Source organism: Apodemus sylvaticus, chromosome 2 (genome assembly GCF_947179515.1).
Source record: "Apodemus sylvaticus chromosome 2, mApoSyl1.1, whole genome shotgun sequence".
In the NCBI taxonomy this organism is placed as follows: Eukaryota; Metazoa; Chordata; class Mammalia; order Rodentia; family Muridae; genus Apodemus; species Apodemus sylvaticus.
The window spans coordinates 61,776,798-61,789,622 of NC_067473.1; the positions used below are offsets into that span (position 1 = coordinate 61,776,798).

Below are 12,825 nucleotides of genomic sequence, written 5' to 3' on the forward strand. Positions count from 1 at the left end.
CAGCCAACACCAGAGAGTAGCTCTGGCCACAAGGGTTCAGTTGCCCCTTTAGTTTGTCCAAATCTAAGTGATGGTGCTGACTGAAAGCACAGTAGGAAAAGATAGATTGTCTCAAGAGGTGGTGGGAGGGGCTCACCTTCCTGCAGTATCTGTTCAGTGCAGTCCTGTCTGTTTGAGCCCCACATCGGGAGCCAGATATGGGCTGCCCACATATGGAGGTCTCTGACCCAGCCGGGTTCGAGAATTCTGGCAGAGGGAAGAGGGTGAGAGCAGGGCAGGAAGTCGTTTCTGTGCCACAGCTGATTCCACCTCCATTTTCACCATGTCACCACCTTGGTTACCCCAGTATCCTACACTGAGTCAGGTGGGGCTGGGCCAACAAAAGGCCAACTAGCCTGGGAGGAGTGGGGCTGCAGGTGGTGTTTCAGGAGAGCAGACTGCTTCCCAAGTGTTACAGCTCTTTTGACAGAAGCTCTCCGACTACAGAGTAGTTCTCACCCACCTTTAATAATCATCTATAGGATTCAGGATAGGATTTATATACAGTTTGGAGGTTGATTCAGGGTTTGACAGCAGGTACTTCTCATTGGCTTGGACTGAGAGCTTGGGGAAACCTTACTTGCATGTGGGAAGGCTTGGTGCTGCTCCTATGTGACTGATGGCCACACACCTCTCCTACAGGGGGCTGTGGGGACTCTTAACTTCGACAGGAGCCAGGGCCACCAGGCGATGTGATCCTTTGGTCCCATGTAGGTGGAAGCCACCTACCAGGTCGCCAGAGTTCAAGGTCAGTGCTCCACCTGGGACCAGGCTACCTGTGCACAGCTCACCTCCCAACAATTTTCTTTTCTTTTTCTTTTTCTTTTGTTTCTGGTTTCGCTGTGTAGCTCTGGCTGTCCTGGAACTTGTTCTATAAATCAGACTTGCTTCAAACTTAGAGATCCACCTGCCTCTGCTTCCCAATGTGGGCACCACCACCAGTGGGTCACTTGTGATATGACATGCTCAAATTCAAATAAATCTTAGTTATCATGACTTTGAAGTAAGAGATCAGTGATTCTGGTCATTCAAATGCCAAAGAGAAACTGTACAATGATTGCTTTAACTGAAGAGACAAAAGCATGATGTATGTATGTATGTATGTATGTATGTATGTATGTATGTATAGAAAACAGTAACCTCTATGTGCAGTTTCAGACATCTGTTGTGGACCTTGGAAAGGTATATCTCTCAGAGATAAAAGGACCACTATATTTGGAAATGGTGTTTATATTTGGGAAGGTATTTAGGTTCAATAAAGACATAAAGAGTTACGGCCTCATGGTTCTTACCACTAGAGATCCAGCCTTGTCACCTCACACCCAATATGGGATAATTTCTTTATCATTTAAGGAAGTTTAGGATAAATCTGGTTTGTTTTTTTTTTTTTGTTTTTTTTTTGCCAACAAATATCCCTGACAGAAACCAGATAGATTGCTTTCCTTAAACTGTTTTCTTTTCAGAGCACTAAGCATAATCCTTTAACAGGTTTGCTAGTTTTAAACCTCTGAGGATGTTTCAAAACCTACACACACTGCCTAGAAATTTCAGGGGGATTGAGAAATCTGTTTGTCTATCATCTTTCCCCGCCCCACTCCTCCTCCTAGTGCTCAGTTCTTTTATGCAATAGACCCTGGGATATGTTTTCAAATAATGTGCTTCTGCTCTGTTCAGAATCACCCCTAGAAGCCTCAGATCCCTTCTCTACAATGAACCTCAGCACTGCAAACCACCAAATATCCCTAAATGATGGGACCAGCATTCCAGTCATTGGGCTTGGAACCTATTCTGATCCTAGACCGGTATGTCTCTGTCTCTGTCTCTGTCTCCCTCTCCCTCTCCCTTTCTCTCTCTCTCTCTCTCTCTCTCTCTCTCTCTCTCTCTCTCTCTCTCTCTCTCTCACTCTCTCTCTCTCTCTCTCTCTCTCTCTCTCTCTCTCTCTCTCTCTCTCTGTGTGTGTGTGTGTGTGTGTGTGTGTGTCAGGGTGGGTGGGGGGATGCTGCCTAAATGGATTTTAAATCAAATGTTGAATTCTATCTGGTCACATTTTAAGGTTTTATAGTTGCAGAATGCAGTTTTTTTTCTTTCTCCTTGAAAGTCAAATGAACAGGCAGAGTGAAGCTAGGGACTTGGGACTTGTAAGTTTACGATTTATAAATTACTTTTTTATGATTTTACTTAAGAATCTTTGGTTCAGTCTCACAAGTGTTTAATGAATACCAGCCACACAGACATATCTAATTCAAGCTTTTTCCATTGTGATATGATGTTATCATCCACAGAATATATGCTTTAAAAGAGTGAAAATAAAGTCACAGCATTTTAAGTCTGTGAGTTTGTGGAGAGATGCATTCATAGTCACCTTTGCCCAGATGTGGTCTGTTGGCTGAAGGCTGGACTCATCTGTAAGCATGAGTCTATAAAAGCTTCCAGTATAAAGATAGTTGTCTTGCTATGTAGGCATTTAAATTCCGAAAGAAAACAGACTAGCTGTGGAATTAGAGAAGGTAGAGTTTGGTGCTAGAACTGTGCCTAATATCTGAAAACAGTGAAAGGAGAAGAACCAACATCACCACACAGAAAAGTTTCTGCATGGTTGCTTCCCTGAGGTGCTTTGATCCTGTGGTAACGCCGACTCTCAAGGTGGTGAGCATAGTGAAGCAGCATGGGTGACTTTATGTTGACTAGGAAGCAGACTCAAATCGAGGGTCAGAGGAGTGGCACTTCGGTCTTTATGAAGCCCCTGTGTGCTCACACATGCTTCTACTCCTTATCAATTACACATTTCTCATTCCTTACCCTACACGCCAAGGCTTTATAGGTTAGCTGACTTGTCCTTCCAGTCCATCAGCCAGTACTCTCCCTGCATACAGATCATGATCTAAGGCTTGGCAGAGGCATAGTGGATAAAATATTTGCTTCATAAATGTGAGGACCTGAACTCAGACATCACTTTTCCCCTCTTCCCCGGCACTCATGTAAAAAGCCAGGCATGGTGGCATGTGCCTCTGACCTTCGCACTATGAGGGCATGGACAGGCAGATTCCATTTCCTCATTGGCCAGCCAGTCCAGTCAAAACCTAGAACTCCAGATTCTCCTGTTCTTCCATAGAGTCCCCAAGCTCCATCTATTGTTTGACTGTGGCTGTCTGTATCTATCTAAGCTAGCTGATGGGTGGAACCTCTCAGAGGACAGCCATTCTAAACTCCTGTCTACAGGCATAACTGAGTATAATTAATAGTGTCAGGGATTGGTACTTGCCCATGAGATGGGTCTCAAGTTGGGCTGATAATTTTTTAAGATAGTGTCTCTCACTGAACCTAGAGCTCACCCGGTGCTACAATGGCAGACCAACGAGCTCCAAGGATCAATCTGTCTGTCTCTGCTCCTCAAGCCAGCACTGGGGATACAGACTCACGCCTTCATGTGTGGCTTTTATGTGGGAGCTGGCAAATCCAAGTTCAGGCCCTCATATTATCATGCAGTTTACCAATTGAGCCATCTCGAAGCCCCCTCTAGTAAACTTTGAAGGATCAAAGGATATCTCTTCCCACTCACAACACCCTAGCTTGCACATGTTCACACACAGCCTCTTGTCCTACTGGCACTCTGTAATCTTTCTCACTGGCCTGAGAAGTTTATTAGGAAAGTCCATTGCTCGTTTAACTCTAGAGTCTCATGCCACTATCTTGTATATGATGCATGTTCAAATAGTGCTTATTAATCTAGGAAAATTTTGTGAGAGGGATGTGTATATCAGACAGTATGGAGATATAAGTAAATTTTAAAAAATAATAACTGAAAGTGTTCTAAATGCTTAACTATGTGCCCGGAACTCCTTCCATGCCTTGTAGCATGTGCATTTTCTAACATAATCCTCACATTACAAAATCAATACCAGTTAAGCCCACTGACAGATAGGGAAAGAGAGATGAGCATAGAGAAATTGAATACATCATTCCAGATGAGACTGAGCCCAGTTAGCAAGACCCAGGGCTGAAATATGAACCCATATCATTCATGTCCAGACCTTGGTCTTTGCATACTGCTTTGGCAATACTGGTGAAATTACATTTCTGAAGCTCCGGTGCCAAGGACAACCTGGAGTGCACAGATAAAGTGCTCAATGAAGCAGTGTGCCAATGTTTCTCTTACCTCTATGATCTTCCAATCATCTAAGCATGGCACTGGGAACTGTTCTGTGAACTATATAAATCCATGTATCATGAGCTATCCTTTAAAAACCCATTTCTCTCCTCCCCATACTCACCCCTTTTATCTCATAAGGTCCCTGGGCAAACCTATGTGGCAGTGAAGACGGCTATAGACGAGGGATACCGGCACATTGATGGGGCCTATGTCTATCATAATGAGCATGAAGTTGGTGAGGCCATCAGAGAAAAGATAGCAGAAGGGAAGGTAAAGAGGGAAGAGATCTTCTACTGCGGAAAGGTGAGTCACGACTTACTATGTAGATACAGTGAACAGGGCATAGTATGAGAGTAGAGCTCAGTGAGATATAGTCCTTACCCAGCATGAACAAGGCCTTAGAAATAATCTTAATCAAACTCTGGCAAACAATAAAGGAAGGAAGAGGGGGAAGAAAGGGAGGAAGTGGTGGGCAAATTATCCTTTGCAATCCTTTAATTTGCTAAAAACAATACACCTGTGTATATGTGCATGCCAATTAAACATAATAAAGCAGACACATTGAAATATAACCCCAAGTAAACAGAAGGCCATGTGTAACTGAGTTTATGGAAGGGCTGGTGGCTTTGGCCCATGAAGGTTTGCCTCCAACACCCAAGGGAAATATGAGGTGGAGGCACAGACTTTGTGGTAGGTTTTTGTGGTGGTTTGGCTAAGAATGACCCCGTAGGCGCATATCCTTGTATGCTTAGTACCTAGTTGGCACACTGTTTGTAAGGATTGTGAGGGGGCCTTGTTTGAGGAAGGGTGTTTCCCACAGCATAGTACTAGAGAATACTTACAAAAATAGCAGTATGGTCCAGCTGTGAGGTATATGGCACTTATGAACCTGTTCTCCCTGTGTGATATGGAAATGATAAAGCCAAGCATTTCCTAAACTTATGGATTCATATTTATAAAACACTTGAACTGTGCCTAGCACAAAACCAATATTGTATGTTTTTGTTGAACAAAAGAACATTAAACGCTGGCCGGTGGTGGCACACACCTGTAATACCAACACTCTGGGAGGCAGAGGCAGGTGGATTTCTGAGTTTGAGGCCAGCCTGGTCTACAGAGTGAGTTCCAGGATAGCCAGTGCTATACAGAGAAACTCTGTCTTGAAAAAAAAAATCCAAAAATCCAAAAAAAAAAAAAACCAACATTAAAGAGGGTTTATAATCCAAGCTACTCAGAAGGCTGAGGCAGAGGGATCAATGCCTGTTTGGGCTACATGGAGTTAAGACAGCCTAAGTAACTCAAGACTTTATCTCCAATTTTAGAAAGGAATTAAGCTGTAGCTCAATGGTAGAGAGTTTTTACCTGGCATGATTAGGCCCTGGGTTCAATCCCTAGCATCACAGAAAGAAAAAGGAAAAGGAAATTAAGATGGAAAACATTTTTTTCACTTGGGTGGAATGGCAGTGATAATGCCAATGGAACCCATGGTGATAATGGAAGCATATTTTTCACCTTTCTCTCTCCTTTACATTTTTCCTATCCTATGCCTATCCTTTCCCCATTGCTAGGGTTTGAACCCAGGGCTGGATGCATGCAAGGTAAGCACTAAAACACTAAGCTACATTCCTTTTTTAAGTGATATCTGTAGATGTGTATATGTACATGTTCATGTATATGCAGGTAGGCGCGTGTGTGTGTGTGTGTGTGTGTGTGTGTGTGTGTGTGTGTGACTATGTGGGTCAGAAGCTAACCTCAGCTGTCATTCCTTCATAGCCATCTACCTTGTGTTTTTGAGACAGGGTCTCTCACTGAGATCTCAGGGTTGGCTAGGTTAGGTTAGCTAGCCAGCATGACCAGGGATTACCTATCTCTTCCTTCTAGCACTTCCCCCTACGCTTATGCTACCTGAGGCCGGAGATTAAACTCAGCTTCTCATACTTGTAAGATTCCCTTTACTGACTGAACTACCTTGCCAGCCTCTTCCTCCGATGCTCCCTCCACCAATTAATCCTTCTTTAAACTATAGTTTGAGATGGAGTCTTGCCAAGTTAATCTGTCCTAGGACTCTGAAGTCCAGGTAGGCCTTGAACCTTCCACCCTTCTGCCATTGACTACCAAGCAGCTAATAGTATAAGTGTGTGTCATTGTGTTGTGTGTCGTTTATTCTCCTGTTTGTCAAGTCTCCAAGGCTTCTTGCCTCAGTCTGCTAACCTAGGCCTAGTCCTAGAAGTTTCTAGCCTCTGTACAACCCTATCTAGGCCTAAAATATTTTCAGTCTCTGAGACTTACTGCTAAAATAGTAAGCTCACCCTTTCGAGTTATTTCTGCGCTCTGGCTGACTGACTCAACTTAGCTGCTTAAGATCAACTTTTTCTCCAAGGTAGCTGATTTCATATGGCTTCTCTCAGCTTCTGAATTGCTCTGCTTGGCCTCATACTAACTTGGGCAATTTGTTCTAATCTGGCTCCTTTTCATTCTCTGCATCTATCTGTCTTCACCTGGTCTGGCTTGTTCTCTTGCCGCAACTTGTCTCCGTAAAACTGTCCTGGTAAAACTACCTTGTCCTTTCTGCACTGCTCTCTTAAGCAGTTCCCCTTTCCTCTCTTCTTGTGAGAGTTGGCCCTGCTCTCATATTCTCTCAAATCTTTCTCGGATTCATCGCTTTGTCTACTGCTTAATTAGACATCACTTTCAAACATGTGTACTTTCTTCTTCAAACTAACTTTACCTTCATTGTTTGGGATTAAAAGTGTGTCTGTATTCCAGCCAGAGAGATTAAAGGTGTGTGTAAGGCTGAACCACACAACAACTAGAAACAGGGCTTTTCAGTAATAACACAATCTCGGGATTCACAGTGTGATCAAATATCCTGAAACACTATATCTGTGCTTTTAAGACAAGAATTAAACCGGCGGAGTCTAATTTTCTAATTTTATATTCTGTTATAAATATATAAGGTCAACCCCCTCCCTCACATACAAAAAAATTCTTTGGAGCAAAACTTATGCTATGAGAAGATGTACTAATTTATCTGATTACCACTCTGTTTCCTGCACTGGCATGGAAATCTAGCCTTACTCATCCACCATCCAACACTTTGAACTCAGAGTAAAGCCGTAGCAATGGTTGGCAATAGTTCCCTGGGGTGTGAGGCCAAATGAGACTGTGGAGTAGTGGATTGTCATAGTGGTGTCAAGAGTCTAATCGAGTCTTCCTACCCTCAAGTGTAAACATGCTTCTGTAATATAAAAGGAGCAGATGAGGTGAGTGTGAGAGTTTTGCTATGTGAATGTGGAAGTTGTAGATAGTATTTCACTATCCTTCATGATTCTCTTTTCAGTTATGGAGTACAGAGCATGTCCCAGAGATGGTCCGCCCAGCCCTGGAAAGGACACTAAAGGCCCTCAAGCTAGATTACATAGACCTTTATATCATTGAAATGCCCATGGGTTTTAAGGTAAGCTCAAGTACCTAAATTTTAGAGGTGTATTCCATATTAATCATTCATTAGTAGCACAGAATGCTATAATGTTTGCTACGATAGATGGGAGGATACTGACCTTACCTGACAAAAACTCACCAAATAATGATTACAAGTTTGGGCCCACATTTCTTAACTCAATGTGTTTTCTATGATACATGTTTTAACAGCTGCAGTTGTTTTCCATCAAAATAGCACTGTGGCCCATATTTTGGTTGACCAGTATCTAGACATACCCATATTCTAACCTCATAGCCATAGAACTGTCTTCACATATCACAGAGCAAAGTACTATAATATAGTTTTTAAAAAAGTCTTAACTCCCATCCCCCTCAACAGATGACTAAAAAGAGGGATCAGATTTGTGAAGCCAAAACCAAGGCAGAATATGAGGATGACGTTTATTTCTGGACTACAAATACAGTCCTTTTGGAACTTTTTCCATCTATAGACACACTATTTACTTAACACTCCGATATATATAGTTGCTGAGTAACAAATGCTTTAAAGTTTAATTGAGAAAAAGAGAAAATAAGAAACAGAACTGGACTTGGGAAAGTGGATCTTTTACCTTGCCTGGGCAACACAGTAGAACTGGTCCTCGTAGAGGAGAAGTGGGTGAGGCAGCCCAGAGAGTGTGAGCATGAGACTGACACAGCGCCCTGGAGCAAAAAGAAGCAAATTTACCCAGGAGGAGAAGACAGGAATCATCAAACTCAGGGCTGAAATCAATCAAGTAGAAACAAAGAGAACCATACAAAGAATCAACAAAACCAGGAGCTAGTTATTTGAAAAAATCAACAAAATAGATAAACCCTTAGCCAGAATAGTACTCCAGAATAGTGTGGTAGATATACCACATTTTTTGCATCCACTCTTCTGTTGAAGGATACCTGGGTTCTTTCCAGCATCTGGCAATTATAAATAGGGCTGCTATGAACATAGTAGAGCATGTATCCTTATTACATGGTGGGGAATCCTCTGGGTATATGCCCAGGAGTGGTATAGCAGGATCTTTTGGAAGTGAGGTGCCCAGTTTTCGGAGGAACCGCCAGACTGATTTCCAGAGTACCAATTTGCAACCCCATCAGCAGTGGAGGAGTGTTCCTTTTTCTCCACATCCTCTCCAACACCTGCTGTCTCCTGAATTTTTTATTTTTATTTTCCCTGTTCTGGTTTTGCCCTATACTGCTTCACTGAGTCTTTCCAGAACAAGGGGCCACTCCTCCTTTCTTCTTGTACCTCATTTGATGTATGGATTATGTTTGGGGTATTCCAGTTTTCTAGGTTAATATCCACTTATTATTGAGTGCATACCATGAGTCACCTTTTGAGTCTGGGTTACCTCACTTAGTATGATGTTTTCTAGCTCCATCCATTTGCCTAAGAATTTCATGAATTCATTGTTTCTAATGGCTGAATAGTACTCCATTGTGTAGATATACCACATTTTTTGCATCCACTCTTCTGTTGAGGGATACCTGGGTTCTTTCCAGCATCTGGCAATTATAAATAGGGCTGCTATGTATCCTTATTACATGGTGGGGAATCCTCTGGGTATATGCCCAGGAGTGGTATAGCAGGATCTTCTGGAAGTGAGGTGCCCAGTTTTTGGAGGAACCGCCAGACTGATTTCCAGAGTACCAATTTGCAACCCCACCAGCAGTGGAGGAGTGTTCCTTTTTCTCCACATCCTCTCCAACACCTGCTGTCTCCTGAATTTTTAATCTTAGCCATTCTGACTGGTGTAAGATGAAATCTCAGGGTTGTTTTGATTTGCATTTCCCTAATGACTAATGAAGTTGAGCATTTTTTAAGATGCTTCTCTGCCATCCGAAGTTCTTCAGGTGAGAATTCTTTAACTCTGTACCCCATTTTTAATAGGGTTGTTTGGTTTTCTGGAGTCTAACTTCTTGAGTTCTTTATATATATTGGATATTAGCCCTCTATCTGATGTAGGATTGGTGAAGATCTTTTCCCAATTTGTTGGTTGCCGATTTGTCCTTTTGATGGTGTCCTTTGCCTTACAGAAACTTTGTAATTTTATGAGGTCCCATTTGTCAATTCTTGATCTTAGAGCATACGCTATTGGTGTTCTGTTCAGAAATTTTCTCCCTGTACCGATGTCCTCAAGGGTCTTCCCCAGTTTCTTTTCTATTAGCTTCAGAGTGTCTGGCTTTATGTGGAGGTCCTTGATCCATTTGGATTTGAGCTTAGTACAAGGAGACAAGGATGGATCAATTCACATTCTTCTGCATGCTGACCTCCAGTTGAACCAGCATCATTTGTTGAAAAGGCTATCTTTTTTCCATTGGATGTTTTCAGCCCCTTTGTCGAGGATCAAGTGGCCATAGGTGTGTGGGTTCATTTCTGGATCTTCAATCCTGTTCCATTGATCCTCCTGCCTGTCACTGTACCAATACCATGCAGTTTTTAACACTATTGCTCTGTAGTATTGCTTGAGGTCAGGGATACTGATTCCCCCAGAATTTCTTTTGTTGCTGAGAATAGTTTTAGCTATCCTGGGTTTTTTTGTAAGAGTTACCCCAAGATATTTTATACTGTTTGTGGCTATTGTGAAGGGAGTCATTTCCCTAATTTCTTTCTCAGCCTGCTTATCCTTTGAGTATAGGAAGGCCACTGATTTGCTTGTGTTGATTTTATAACCTGCCACTTTGCTCAAGTTGTTTATCAGCTGTAGGAGTTCTCTAGTGGAGTTTTTTGGGTCACTTAGGTAGAGTATCATGTCATCTGCAAATAATGATAGTTTGACTTCTTCCTTTCCAATTTGTATCCCTTTGACCTCCTTATGTTGTCGAATTGCCCGAGCTAGTACCTCAAGTACAATATTGAAAAGATAAGGAGAGAGGGGGCAGCCCTGTCTAGTCCCTGATTTTAGTGGGATTGCTTCAAGTTTCTCTCCATTTAGTTTGATGCTGGATACCGGTTTGCTGTATATTGCTTTTACTATGTTTAGGTATGGGCCTTGAATTCCTGTTCTTTCCAAGACTTTAAGCATGAAAGGATGCTGAATTTTGTCAAATGCTTTTTCAGCATCCAATGAAATGACCATGTGGTTTTTTCTTTGAGTTTGTTTATGTAGTCGATTGTATTGATGGATTTCTGTATATTAAACCAACCTTGAGCAGGGTTTCTATTCCTGCACAAACATCATGACCAAGAAGCAAGTTGGGGAGGAAAGGGTTTATACAGCTTACACTTCTGCATTGCTGTTCATCACAAAAGGAAGTTAGGAGTGGAACTCAAGCAGGTTAGGAAGCAGGAGCTGATGCAGAGGCCATGGAGGGATGTTCCTTACTGGCTTGCTTCCCCTGGCTTGCTCAGCCTGCTCTCTTATAGAACCCAAGAGTACCAGCCCTGGGATGGTACCACCCACAAGGGGCCCTCCCCCTTGATCACTAATTGAGAAAATGCCCCACAGCTGGATCTCATGGAGGCACTTCCCCAACTGAAATTCCTTTCTCTGTAATAACTCCAGCCTGTGTCAAGTTGACACAAAAGCAGCCAGTACAATTGACACCTTGTCAACTTGACACACAAACACATCACTCTTAAGCCTCAACCCTTACTTTCTTATTCATCCCCAAGATCTAAATTACTTTAAAAGTACCACAGTCTTTACATATTAAAAGTTCAATCACTTTAAAATGTCTAATATCTTTAAAATTCAAAGTCTCTTAACTGTGGGCTCCAATAAAATACTTTCTTCCTTCAAAAGGGAAACATATCAGGGCACAGTCACAACCAAAAGCAAAACTCAAACTCCAATGGTTCAATGTCTGGGATCCAACTCAGGATCTTCTGGGCTCCTCCAAGGGCTTGGGTCACTTCTCCAGCTCTGCCCTTTGTAGCACACAGCTTGTCTTCTAGGCTCCAGCTGCCTGTACTCCATTGCTGCTGCTGTTCTTGGTGGTCATCTCATGGCACTGGCATCTCCAAAACACTGCTGACTTCTGCTGTTCTAGGCTTCACCAATAGCCTCTCATAGGCACTCTTTATGGTGCCAAGCCTCAACTCCTATGGGTGACCCCTTCAGTCCTGGGCCATCAATTGCAACTGAGGTTGCACCTTCACCCATGGCCTTCCGCAGCCTCTCACAGTGCCAAGCCTCAGCTTCTTTTCATGACCCCTTCATGCCTTCAAAACCAGAACCACCTGAGTAACTCTTACATAGTACCAAGTCCAGCCATGGCACAAAATACAACTGTGGCTATCTCTGGAACACAGCCTCTCTGCGCTCAGAAAACACTTCCAAGAAGATTTCACCTCAGTGATGCTGATCTCTTCTTAATCACCACTAATTTCTTAGCTTCAGCTAACCAGCATCAATAGTCCCAGTAACACAAAGGTTTGCTTTAGTGGTTCTGGTATCTTGTTACTCAGAGTTGATTCTTCAGCCCCAGCTAACCAAAACCACAGAATCTTCACAATCAAAACATGACCACTGTAAGAGTCTTTAATCTTCCCTCTGAAATTTCACAAGCCAGGCCTTCATCTTCTGCACTGTTCTTAACATTGTCTTCCAAGCTCCTACAGAACTTTCCACAGAGCTCTTAACATCCTAATAGCTCTTCTAGCTCTAAGTTCCAAAGTCCTTCCACAGTCCTCCCCAAAATATGGTCAGGTTGTCACAGGAATACTCCACTAAACTGGTACCAATTTGTCTTAGTCAGGGTTTCTATTCCTGCACAAACATCATGACCAAGAAACAAGTTAGGGAGGAAAGGGTTTATTCAGCTTACACTTCTGCATTGCTGTTCATCACAAAAGGAAGTCAGGACTGGAACTCAAGCAGGTTAGGAAGCAGGAGCTGATGCAGAAACCATGGAGAGATGATTCTTATTGGCTTGCTTCCCCTGGCTTGCTCAGCCTGCTCTCTTATAGAACTCAAGAATACCAGCCCAGGGATGGTACCACTCACAAGGGGCCCTCCCCCTTGATCACTAATTGAGAAAATGCTTCACAGTTGGATCTCATGGAGGCACTTCCCCAACTGAAACTCCTTTCTCTGTGATAACTCCAGCCTGTGTCAAGTTGACACACAAAACCAGCCAAGGGCCCTGGTTCTGAAAATACTTGATCCAGCATTGTAGGGGAGTACTAGGACATAGAAATGGGAGGGGGTGATTGGGTA

The 12,825-nt window shown here is 42.8% G+C and overlaps 1 protein-coding gene across 2 annotated transcripts in view; it reads left to right on the forward strand.

Annotated features, from left to right (window-relative positions):
• Positions 1-1,748: 1,748 nt before the first annotated feature.
• The window catches only part of Akr1d1 (aldo-keto reductase family 1 member D1), a 35,124-nt gene continuing 24,047 nt past the window's right edge, over positions 1,749-12,825 (forward strand). For both annotated transcript variants that reach the window (XM_052172469.1, XM_052172470.1), the window contains exons 1-3: positions 1,749-1,841; positions 4,328-4,492; positions 7,530-7,646. In XM_052172469.1, the coding sequence (XP_052028429.1) occupies positions 1,749-1,841; positions 4,328-4,492; positions 7,530-7,646 (375 nt within the window). The remainder of the gene's footprint in view (positions 1,842-4,327; positions 4,493-7,529; positions 7,647-12,825) is intronic.